The 12836-nt window shown below is 41.7% G+C and overlaps 1 protein-coding gene across 2 annotated transcripts in view; it reads right to left on the bottom strand.

Annotated features, from left to right (window-relative positions):
• Positions 1–12836, bottom strand: part of LOC149222254 (CLIP-associated protein-like) — a 70541-nt gene that overhangs the window by 31697 nt on the left and 26008 nt on the right. Inside the window, exon 6 of one of the 2 annotated variants that reach the window (XM_089385328.1) lies at positions 4343–4504. The exons of the other annotated variant lie outside the window; for it this stretch is intronic. Coding sequence (XP_089241454.1) covers positions 4343–4504 — 162 coding nt within the window. The remainder of the gene's footprint in view (positions 1–4342; positions 4505–12836) is intronic. 2 annotated transcript variants of the gene reach the window in all.

Genomic DNA, 12836 nt, shown 5'->3' with positions numbered 1-12836 from the left:
ACCACTGCCAATCTTTTGTATCTCACGTTGCACACAATCATCACAGAATCTGTCCCAATATGGAAGACTCTCCCTAGAGGTAACAGCATCTCCAAAGACCTCCCAAAACTTAAAAAGTCCCGCTACAGCTATCCTGACTAACTCTGTGGGTGCAACTTCCTCACCAATAGCAGTCAAATCATCACTTACCCAAGATAATGAACTACACTTTGAGCCTTTGTCATCCTAATGTTCTACAATTGTTCTTTGAGTACCATCTTCCTACTCTCATTGCTTCTCTAATAGAGAGTGGTCAAAGTTGTCCACATCTGATATGCATATGTGTTTCCTCTCACCTCAGGAACCAAATGATCCTTCAGATTGTCCATCAAAATCATTTTTGCCTTTGCATTATTTTTTCTGAATTCAACAAGTTTATCTGCAATAGTAGGAGCTACAACCACTTGCCGCACAATGTCCCAAACTACTGCCTCCTCAAACATTTTCTGAATTATGTCCTTCCAAACAGCGTAGTTTGATATCTCATCCAGTTTATCCTCTATCCTTAAGAACATGGCCATGTCCAAAAATATAGAGAAATGAACTTTCCAACACACCTTGTTGTCCCAAAAGTTCAGTCTGTGTGAAATTTCACCTTCTTGTCCAAAAATATCAGTTTGTTGTCCAAACTGAGTTTGTTGTCCAAAAATTCAGTTTGTTGTTCAAACCACTATTTGTTATTCAAACTGCAATTTTCAACGTTTAGCTCCAATACCATGTTGAAATTTGATGATTAAAACGTTTCCTGCAATCCCAACCCGGTTTTAATTTAACCTCATCACTCCCATTTAGTTAAATGACATTTCCCATAAGCATACATTCAACATATAGGATTCTGGAAATGAAATTTTCAGATTAAAACACATGGGACTGTCAACACATGCTGAAAATAAATATGGACATAAACAGACCAGCAACACACATAAAAATACACAGATTTTTGGTCAACTTAGACCCAGGCAAAACCCCTTCAATCTTCTCCGGGGAAAACCTGTTAGAGAGCTCTTCAAATTTATTTATCTTTCAAGTTCAAGAAAAATACATTTGCAGACAAAACAAAACAGCAAAATACAACTTATCTCTTCAGCCCAAAACTCCTTGAAAATTGTGCCCACTTTGCCTCAATTTCCGTGCCCACTTGAAGCTGAAAATATGTATTGTAAGGATTTCCATACCGCTATATGGATTTTTTTCAAAAGAAATCAAAACTTCTCTCGAACAGCATGCAGCTTACAGCATTGAATGATGTTCATACTATACCTTCTAATGTCTTCTATGCCTCGATTTATGTGCCCAACTTTGCCCAGAAATCACTCTTTCAGCTCGTTGCAACAAATTTCTCCTTCAGAAAGTCAGTGCCACAGCTTCTTAAAATTCAATAGCAAAGGATATTCACCCAACAGCGGCAACTGCTTGAGAGTGATTGGAAGTTATTCGTAGGGTGTTAGGTTTCATCGAGCAAAGCATAATCTCATAAGTAAAGCGAAGCCTACTCGTCGGGTTAGTTCGTGTAGCATCACGGTTCTAGCCTCAAAGCAATTACGTTTCTTTCTTTTTTCTCCCAGCCGGACCCGCTAGTGACAGGACTCAACCCGGCCCTTACCCAATGCATTTTCTATTTTTCACCATGTCGTCTCCAGGGACAAATATCCACACTGTTGACATTCCTCCAACCTTTGACATGTCTTCGTACTTGCTAAATATGTGCCACCAACAGCTTCCTAGGCATGGGATGGCAGTGGCAATGATGCAATGGTTTATTGAGGAATCATTTGATTCTATTATTCTAAATGATGCAACGAGAACCTTCCCGATATCTTACGATTCCCACCTCTCGATCCCCTATGGTTCCCCACTCTTTTTCCAACTGGATCCTTGTAGCTCGACCATATACAGCCGAGCTATTCTCTTTTTTTTATTGGACCGGTAAATGCAATTGTTGAAAAACAAAAGGAGAGAGAGGGATTCGAACCCTCGATAGTTTTTTTATCTATACCGGTTTTCAAGACCGGAGCCATTGACCATAAGGGAGAGGTAAGACAGACCCTTCCATTCACATTCCGAAGTGTGTACAGAAATGGAGTAGGGAAGGCCTTCAGCCTGAGTATTGGGTACACGAGTTCCTGCATACCTTAGGGCCGATCCCTAGGGCTTGGTATCCACATGAAGAGGCTAGGAGGCAAATTCTGCTTGAAAGTTTCTATAATCTCGCAGTTGTTAATACATATATAAGGTATAGTTAGTGATTGAAAGCTAATCTAATCCAACTAATCCTACTGGGAACCTTCTATTATTTACATATTACCTAGTTTCTATTTCTCTAATGAGATAACCCCTTTTTAGAGAATATTCCTTATTAAAGTAGGCGGCCCGCCTTGTGGCTACCTTGTTCTAGTTGTGCTTGTTAGGCCGAGAATAAAACCTTCTTTTTGGTTCAATTTCCTTTGGTCCACAAAGTGAGAACCTGTGGTAGCGGAGCTAATTAGGTAGCGGTCGAAACCGAGGGCTAGGAGAAATCAACCGAAGTTGGTTGAACCCGAGCCTGGTCTAATAAAAGAACCAGGGCTTGCTTCTCACTTGCTGGGAGAATCCGGGCTGGTTGAAAGAAACCCCGGCTTTGCGCCCCTCCTTGAACCTTGACTTTCTTGTCCCCAGCCCTACTGGTTGTACGTTGGAATCCAAACCAACACAAGCTTGCCCGTATATATATATATATATATATATATATATATATATATATATATATATATATATATATATATATTCCCAGGGGAGACAGTGATTGGAAGTGCACCTACGCTACGGAACCATTGATTGTTTCTACCTGGACTAGGTGGGATAAGAATCGGCTGGCTGGATGGCTGGCGGGCTGGCTAGACGCCTGGGGTACATCCCTGATTATGGAACGACAGACGGGTCGGAATCTGAAGCTTATGAGTCGTACACTACAGAAGGCTGAGAGGGTAAGGCCTTATCGAAATCTCTTTTTGAGATTCTTTCTATATTAATCTGAATTAGAAGAGAAGATTCGTACAAATAAAATGACTCCGTCATTTACTTCATTCAATGCCTTCCAGTCAAGTGATGAGCTCCTATTCATAGACCTGCTCCCGCCTTTACAGAGTTGGATACAAAATTATCCATCTTCGAAACAGGCATTAAGGTAGTCGATCTTTTGGCTCCTTACCACTTTTCTCGAGCTCTCAACCTCCTTTCTCCAATCTGCTCATGAAAAATGAATGCAGTCTCTCTTTTCTTTTCCCCCTTTTGTTTCCCTAAATGACTTTTGGGCACCCCTAAGATCTAATGGCTCAAATTCATTTAGATCAAAGAATAAGAATAAACGTGCATTTAATTCTCACTTTCTATTTTTTAACTCACCCATTAAATAAAGTACCCACATTATACTTTATGTCTAAAGTCACTTTTCACTTTATAATTTAACATTGACTTTACCACTTATAAAGTCACTTTCACTTTATAAAGTCACACTTAAGAAAAGAATTATTTTGGACACTTTTCCCTAGGTAGAGACTAACCCATGGGAAACCACTAGTCCAAGGTACATTAAAAATCAACATTGAGAGGCAGCAAGTCAGTATATCTGAGAAGCAAGGAAGCATGGGAAATCTTCCCTGTAGCAGCGCAATTGGAAACACCGTTGGAGACAGCAATGGAGCACTTAGGCCACAGAGGAACCTACAGGCCTGTGGCAGCCAATGTCGAGGTGTTGTTAGCAGAACAAAAAGAGGCTGCATCAAATTGGAGGAACCAGCTGAGTGGGGCTAAAACAAGAAGGTCAAATCCAAGGTAGGACCCTAGCTGGCTGTAAGGTTAGATCAGTAGTATAGGGGCAGCAGGAACTGATGGTGAATTAACTATAGTATCCTATTGTAAGGGATCATGGACTTGTAATTGTTGACTTGGTTTGTTTGTAATATGTATGAGTCGTTGGTAGAATCAATACTGGTTACACTGTTTGTTGAATTCAATATCATCTCTGTCGCAGAAATTGAAAGAATACTGTGATACTAGTTGGAATACAATTTTTGTCATGTGCTCTTTTCGACCCTAAGGGTAATTTTCCCCCAAGGGGCACTACATCAATCCTGAACTTTCTTATTTGTCACTCATAGATATACATATTCAGTAATAATCAGACTCCATATAGGCTATAATAAGAGAATAAAATGCATGTTTCTTCAAAACACTTCAGAGACACAGACTTGTAACCATTCCCGAATAAAAGGTTTCATCATAAAACCTGAATGAATAGCAAGACAATTTCAGCATACAAACTGACCTCCAAAAACAAGACCTTCAACTTTTTGCATGGCAGCGATCCTTACTGACCAGTCCTGCTCTGGTGTAAGCATCCCAGCAATCTTATCCATTTCTCTGACTAATTCCTTTTCAGAATAAACTTTTATAGGATCAACAGGCTTCTCAGTGACATCATTATCACCTGCCATTTGACACTAAACTATCAAATGGAGTTTGAAATATCCTCTTTTAAAAACCAGATTTCTATAGAAATAAGCTAGTAAAAACTCGAAGAAATATTTCCATGAAGACAATAAGATTGAAAATACATCCATGAACAGATCACGAAATTAGATAAAGCAATTCTGCTCAAACATCCACAGAAAATGAAACCATACACAGACCAAAAAAAACAAGTACTGTCACTCAACAGGATCCACTATAAAGTTCACCCAGAACCAAACATTGCATTCAACTGTTCGATAGGTGAGTCATTTATGTGCACAGAGTTAAGGCACATGCACCTAATTATCCAATAATTCAAGAGTTGCAATCCAGCATGGCTTAGCCTTACTGAATCTGCTGCATGAAAGATGGGTTGGAGAACACTTTCTGCTTCTTAGCAATCCTTTTAACAGTTTTGATAGAATAGTTACAGTAGCAATTACTGATGAAGTAGCGACTTTGAACCGAACATATGAAGCAAAAACAACAGTACTCAATACAGTCCATTGCATATAACTTCAATTTTTGAAGGAAGCCTTCAGGATGCATAATCTTTACAAGTTGGCAGTAATGGATATATCCAAAACAGTGAAGAAAACTAACAGTACTCCCAAAATTCCCTTTGCGCAGAAAAATTTTGAATCAGCAAGAGAATTATAACTGGCTCTAGATCAAATATCAAGGCATGGTGATAACGAGTGCTGCACTAAATTTAAGAATTTCAATTTTTTCCTTATACTTTAATGCAAAGAAGAAAACACAAGAGAGAGTATAATTAACACATCAGTGCAATTACAACTCGAAGTTTAATGCCATCACCTCTCCTTGATTCCCACAACAACTTGAATCATATGCATTACTCAGTAATTGTCAATCAATGATTGCCATGTTTCTAATACATTTTAGAGAATACACGTATCCCTTGGGAGGAAAAAAAATTGATATGTATCAATGGCAAACACAAAAACTAAAATATTTCAACTTTCAACGAACACGGGTAAACTCCGATAGAAGAAAATAGGCAATAGTATCAACTACACTGAGTGCATGTGCTTGTCAACTGTGCACAAGTGCACAGGTTATATATATCTGAACCGATTAAGAATTTGACAGAGTTGTTTAACTTTATTTACTGACTATGCAACAAATTTCATGATGTTATGAACCATGCACCTTAAAAATGATAAGAAGTCAATGAATCCAATCTACTGAGAGTGGAACCTCCTTTTACAATCAATATAATATAACAGAAGATACGATGATCCTAAGATTAGGTCTCCTTGGTATATATATATAGGAGACAAAGTGCACAATTATAATGAAAGGTTTTGGCCTACAAAACAATATAACAATAGAAATGTAATAATTGAATATCTGGAGCTTAATAAGGGGTTTCAAGATTAACATGGGGCTTGACTAGGTCTTAACATGCCCCACCACTTCAAACAAGTGTTGTCCTCAACACTTGACTATAACTTTAGGAGTTTCTACATGAATAACTCATATATCCATGTCACCGCTTCCACTAGTAAGTTCTTCCATTTGTTGAGGAACTTAAGCAATTGCTCAATTTCTCAGCTGCTTAACCCTTATTTCAAGGATTATTGCTGGTTCTAGTATGATTATCCCTTCTTTAATCTTTGGTAAAGTAGTTTGCACTGAGATCTTGTCACCTATTACCATCTTTAAGCAAGAAACATGGAAGATTGGATGTACACATAAAGATCAAGGCAACCCCAATTTGTAAATCATGTTTTCAATCTTCTGCAACACCTTAGAAGGGCCATAATACCTCAGTGTTAATTTATCTGGACTATAGTATTCAAAACCAGCCAGTTCGAAGTGTAAACCAGTCAAACTGGCCGGTTCATTAGGCTGAGCCATCCAACCAGTAGAAAAACCAGTTTTGCACCTTGCAGGCTAGGGTTTCTGGGCCTAACCGGCCATAAACTGGTCAGTTTATTGTCAGGCCAGCCGTGAACCCCACAGAAGGTGGTTTTGTGGGTTTTGAAGCGGTTTTGAAGGAAACTAGTGGTTGTTTCCCTCCAAAAACAGCCCCTTCAAGCCTTTAAAAGCATGTGTCCCCTCTCATTCGCCTCACACATCCAAACCCTAGCAATGTTGGCAATCAATGGTAATGTTAAATTCTTAAAGTAAAAAGGCTGAAAATTCTGAAATCAATCATTTTTACTTAAATTTTTAACATTGCCATGAAATGACTCAGGATGTTTGAGAGTGGATTCCACCTCATTGGATTTCAGGATTTGGGGGATTGCAATGTTTCCATTTGATTATGTCATGTGTGAGGGTATGTGATTTGCATTTGATCAAGAGCATGAAGCCCTTCAAGTACCTTGATGTTAGTCGCATTGATTGTTTAACTTTGTTTATGTTGGTGGTATTGATTGTTTAACTCCTCTACCATGGCTTTAACAAAAATGCACCCCTCCCTAGAAGGAAAATTATTGGTGATGCATGCTAAGCTTTTTCTAACATATTATAAGGTTGAGGAGATGTGAACCCTTCACTCAAACCAAAATCATTGGTTAGGCATGTTAAACATTTTCAATTTCTACCATATTACAAGGTTGAGCAATCCATGTCTAAAAACTTTGAGCTAGATGATGTTTATGTAACTCTTGTTAATGATCCCATTTCTAATGGTGTTGAATCAATGATGACTTTAATGAGTAATCATGTTGATCAATGGTTTGTAGTTTTGATGTCTAGTTGTGTTGTTGCTACTACTACTATTGAGGTTGCAGAGGAGCTTGAGGAGCGCTCAAACCCTGAGCAGATGATATTTATATAGCTCACGTTGATGATCCCATGTCTAGTAGTGGTGATGAGTTTGATCATGATGAGAAGTGATCATGTCGATCACTGATATGTAGACTTGTAGTAGGCCAGTGGCCCCATAGCTTGTAGCATTTTTTTTCGAGTCTAGGGGCCATTTAGAGCCTCATTGATTGTGTACTTTATTACAAATATGCATTGCACTCGGTGCCATTTTGATATATTCACCTTTATATGGTATATAGATGAGAAAACTTTGCATATTTTGTCTCTATTGGTTTAGAATCATGGTTTTAAATCTTAAAAATAGTTTTTTTCATTAAAAATTAATTATTTCATGTATTTCTTTAAAGACCAATTCATTGATATCTGACCAATCCCAGTTTCACTATTTCCAATTTGATAGGTGGACCGGTCCAATTACTGGTTACGGTTTTGAATACTATGATATGGACACATACACCATGAACCATATTTTTTCTAACCATCATCATTAGTGAAGTGAAAACACTTTGGCTTAAGTTGAATGATGTTAGCCTCTAACATTTCTTGAATCGAACCCTAATACAACCTCACTTCTCTTAACAATTTATGTTACCTCTATCTGCAATCATTACATGAGATTTTAGTGATGGAAATACAAAGCAACTAAGAATTTTTGCTGATCCAGGTGGATATTGGTGGCCACCCGCCAAGTCCACTTGGACCCCCACCATTGCTTCTTTCAGCCTTTCAGTTTCCTTAATTGTAACACAATTTACTATTTTTAGCAGTTTTTTGGTTCCTAAACTTCCGGAGCCGTTTTGAGGCCCTCAATGACGTTTTTTGGGAAAACTGGGAGCAACATGGGTCCATGGACCAATGTTGCTCTTCCCAAAGTTGTAGTTCTCAGATAGATCTTTCTAATGAGATATTGTACGCGTCAAATGGAGGTCGTATGCCAAAGTTACGACCCCGGGAAGTTGATGTACCAATTTACCCAAACGGGGTCCACAGTTTGGCGTTTCATCTTCTAGGGTTAGGTTTTTCGATGTTCAGGGCTTTCCATTGTTTCTCAACAATAAATAGGCCTTCGAGCCTCATTGTAACACAGTTCAAAGGCATGTAGCCACCACATCTCTTCTCAGAGATAAGCTATCATCGCCCTAGCTGTTTATTTCCATTTTTTGTTTGTAAGCATATCTCAGTATTTTACATTAATGAAATGAAGTATTATTTCCGCTGCAATTTTGTGTTTATGGTTATCTCTGTAATTTGTTGTGTTCCAGTTTAAATCCGGATCAGTGGTATCAGAGCGGTCTGCTTCTTCTCTGTTTTTCTTTGCATGTCCCCAACGAGGTCGGGATATAAGGAGTTAGGGCTTGAATTGGTCGAAACTTTGCAAGACCAGCCTCGAAAACTCGACGGCCTCCCATGGCGAATGAAAAGAAAGACGAGGGAGCAGGAGATCCTATCAAAATCTTGCTCGAAGAAGCCCTCGAGCGACAAAGGAACGCGATGATGGACAACTTTGCCTAGATCCTTCAGCAGCTACCCAGGGGTGACGCATCGGCTTCCCACAGCTACTCTGGAAACGCCACACTCTTTAAGGTACAAGTTAATTTTGAAATCCCCAAATTTGAGGGTCACATAGACACAAATGTCGTTGATAAATGGTTATATCTGCTAGAAGGTTATTTTTCTGTTCATGATTTTTCCAGACGGGAAAAGATTATTTTCGTTGTTCTCAAAGCAACCCCCCACGTCAAGGACTGGTGGGAAACCTACTGCGAAGAAGGATGAAAGTACCGGCTCACTATTTTCAACCGCACCCACCTGGAATTCATTCCAGGATGCCATCAAGGAGCAGTGCTACCCTGTCGGAAGCTATGAGGATCAATACATAAAGTGGACCACGCTGCGGCAGGGAAGGGACCAAGACGTGCCGGAGTTTACCAATATTTTCCATACCCTTCGCACAAAGTTGGGTATCAAGGATTTGAGGCAGTATTTGATACTCAAATACCACCGCTGCCAGCACAAGTACATCCAGGAAGAAATAGAATTCCTGAACATCTCCTCGCTCGGCACGGCATACCAATATGTCGTCAAGGTCGAGCAAAAGTTTAAACAAAAGAAGCGAGACTTTGGACTTACAAATCCGAAGCAAGGGAAAGGTGCCCTCAAACCGTAGAACAAAGGACAAAGCCAAGGCAGGGTGGCCCAAGACAACCCGTCAAAGCTGCAAGCAAAGAACAGCGCCGCAAAGCCGAAAAAAGACACGGGAAAATGGTGTGAGTTCCATAAGAGCTCCACTCACAACACAAGTGAGTGTCGGGCCAAGCAGTCACTGGTGGCTAAGCTAAAGATTTCAGAATCAGATGCATGTTCTGACTCTGAGTCAGAACCCGACAAGGGGAATGACAAAAGGAAGCAGATTATCGATGTGGAGCCCAACGCCACCGTTGCCACCACGAAGATCCAGAAGGAGGAACCCGAAGATCCAGAGGAGGAGGAGTGTCTCTTCCACTCCCATATGTGGGTAAAGGGATCCCCACTACAGTGCATCGTTAACAGCGGGAGCCAAAAGAACCTCATTTCGGCAGAGGTCGTGAAGCGGCTGGGCTTATCGACCACAGCACATCCACAACCGTACACCATCGGGTAGCTTCAGCAAAGACGGGATCTTCGGGTGAGCCAGCGGTGTCGCCTTCCATACAACATCAAGCCCTCGCCTTCCATACAACATCAAGCCCTTCACGGATGAGGTATTGTGTGACATTGCTCCCCTTGAAGTTTGTGACGTATTATTAGGAGAACCATACTAGTGGAAGCGACATGTTGTGTATGAATCAAGGCCCCGTGCTGTTATTATTATTTTGGGAAATACTTCAAAACAATGCAGTAAGCTCATTTCCAAAACGGGGAAATTTGTTTTCCTAATGATATGCCCTCAAGGAAAGAAGAAGACAGTGGCCACGACCTCCAAACAGGGCCCCTCCGCACGACAACTATAGATGGACAAGGTCATGGAGGAGTATGAGGACATCTTAACCTCCCCTACAGGGGTTCCTCTGCACTGTCAGGTCAAGCACTCCATCGATCTGACCCCAAGTGCGTCGCTGCCTAATGGACCAATCTATCGACGCTCCGTGTTGGAAAACAATGAAATCAAGAGGCAGATTCAGGAGCTACTACAGAAAGGTCACATTCGTCCAAGTTCATCGCCCTGTGGGAGCCTGATCGTGTTGGTACAGAAGAAGGATGGGACTTGGAGACTCCGTATTGACTATCGGGCACTGAATAAAATCACTCTCTGTGATAGGTACCCGACCCCACGGATCGATGACCTCCTGGACCAACTGAAGGAGGCAAAATATTTCAGCAAGTTCGATTTGAAGTCAAGATATCACCAGGGACCAATCGAACCCTCCGATGTGTGGAAGACTGCCTTCAAAGCCAAGGAGGGCCTTTTCGAATGGTTGGTTATGCCTTTCGGATTGACGAATGCTCCTGCAACCTTCATGAGGCTAATGGATGACATCTTGCAGCCATTCACCAACTCATTCGTAGTGGTATACTTGGATGACATCCTGATCTTCAGCCAGAGTTGGGAAGAGCACATCCGACAGGTTCTCCAAACACTGCGGCAACACAAGTTATGCGCCAATTTGGAGAAATGCACTTTTGGCATGACCCAAGTTCAGTATCTGGGATACATTATTGATGAACAGGGGGTGCATGTGGATCCAACCAAGATCGAAGTCCTTCGGGATTGGCCCTCTCCAACCACTCTAACGGAGCTCTGCGGCTTTCTTGGTCTTGCCAACTTCTACCGCAGGTTCGTGTTGGGATTTTCTCATATCACTTGGCCCCTGAGTCAAGTCACCAAGGGAGGAGCGAAAGCAAAATTCTTTTGGTCTGAATCTCAACAAAAGGCATTCACAGAGTTTAAAGACCGTCTCTACTCGGCACTAGTGCTCGCATTGCCAGACTTGCAACAACCATTAGAGGTCGAGACAGATGCCTCTGACTATGCTATTAGGGTAGTCCTCACTCAACACGGGCATCCAATGGCATATCACAGTGAGACACTTTCAGACACAGTCCGGAAGTATCCCACTTATGACAAAGAGATGTATTCCATTGTGCAGGCCTGCCGAAAATGGAAACATTACATTTTGGGGAAGGAAACGGTCATCCACACAGACCACCGACCCCTCCAGTTCATACAGACCCAAGGGAAATTACAGAATGATCGCCATCAGAAGTGGTCCACATACCTGCAACAGTTCCATTTGAATATCAAGTATAAGAAGGGCAGCACCAATAATGTTGCAGATTACCTCAGTCGACCACCGATCATGTCATTAACCACCGTGCTCAACTCTTGTGGGCACGAGACTTTTGATTGGCCACTTCTCTACAAAAGCGACCCAGACTTTGGCCACACATACCAGACACTCTTGGAGGGTTGGCATGTTCCAAATTTTCACCTCCAGGATGCCCTGTTATGCCACCTGGGTCACCTTTGTGTTCCTTCAAGCGAGCGTGCCAAGATGATTTGGGAACCACACTACAGTCGAGCTGCTGGGCATTTCGACGTCGAGAAAACGGTGGCAATACTACATAAGTATTTCTACTAGCCAAATCTTCGACAGGATTTCGGGAAGTACATCAGATCATGCACTGCCTGCGCCATTGCCAAACCGACAATCAAGAAGCAAGGCCTCTATACCTCGCTGCCTACCCCTAGTCGACCTTGGGAATCCTTCTCCATGGATTACATGTCAGGCCTTCCTTCCACTAAACATGGAAATGACTGTGTTTTTGTGGTCGTCGACAGGTTCTCGATGATGGCCATTATGGTGGCCTGCAAGAAGAATATCACAGCAAAAGCCACTGCTAAACTCTTCTTTGAACGAGTGTGGATGCACTTTGGGATCCCATAGTCTATCATCTCGGATCGAGATAGCAGGTTCCTCAGTACATTTTGGTCCAGTCTCTGGTCGATGCTGGACACCAAACTCACTAAGTCCACAACCTTCCATCCTCAAACTGATGGCCAGATAGAGGTTGTCAACAGGATGATTGTACACTTTCTGCGCATGTACAACTCAAAGCATCCACACACATGGGATGACAGCCTCCCCTATGTTCAACACAACTACAACTGGGCTGTCCACAGCTCGACTGGCCACAGCCCTTTTCAGGTGGGCTTGGGATTCTAGCCACTATGTCCCATTGATGTGGCCATGCCATTTGCATCGACTCACGCAGATTCGGCTCATGTCCAGTCCGAAACAGATAAGGCAAACAACTTCATTGAGCACATCCAACATATTCGCTAGCAAGTCCATGACATTCTGGAGAAATCAAATGCCAAGTAGAAGCAGCGACATGATCAACATTGGGTGCCACACAAGTTGTAGGTGGGCAACAAAGTCTGGTTGCATTTGCAAAAGGAACGCCTTACCGGAGCCTATTGGAAACTCAGACCACTCCGATATGGTCCTTACACCATTACCAAAGCT

This window comes from Pinus tabuliformis, chromosome Q, assembly GCF_031772625.1.
Source record: "Pinus tabuliformis cultivar Carrire ecotype Pingquan chromosome Q, CPIR1, whole genome shotgun sequence".
NCBI lineage: Eukaryota > Viridiplantae > Streptophyta > Pinopsida > Pinales > Pinaceae > Pinus > Pinus tabuliformis.
Note: the sequence above shows the minus strand (reverse complement) of the source record. Positions and strands in the feature narration are given on the sequence as shown.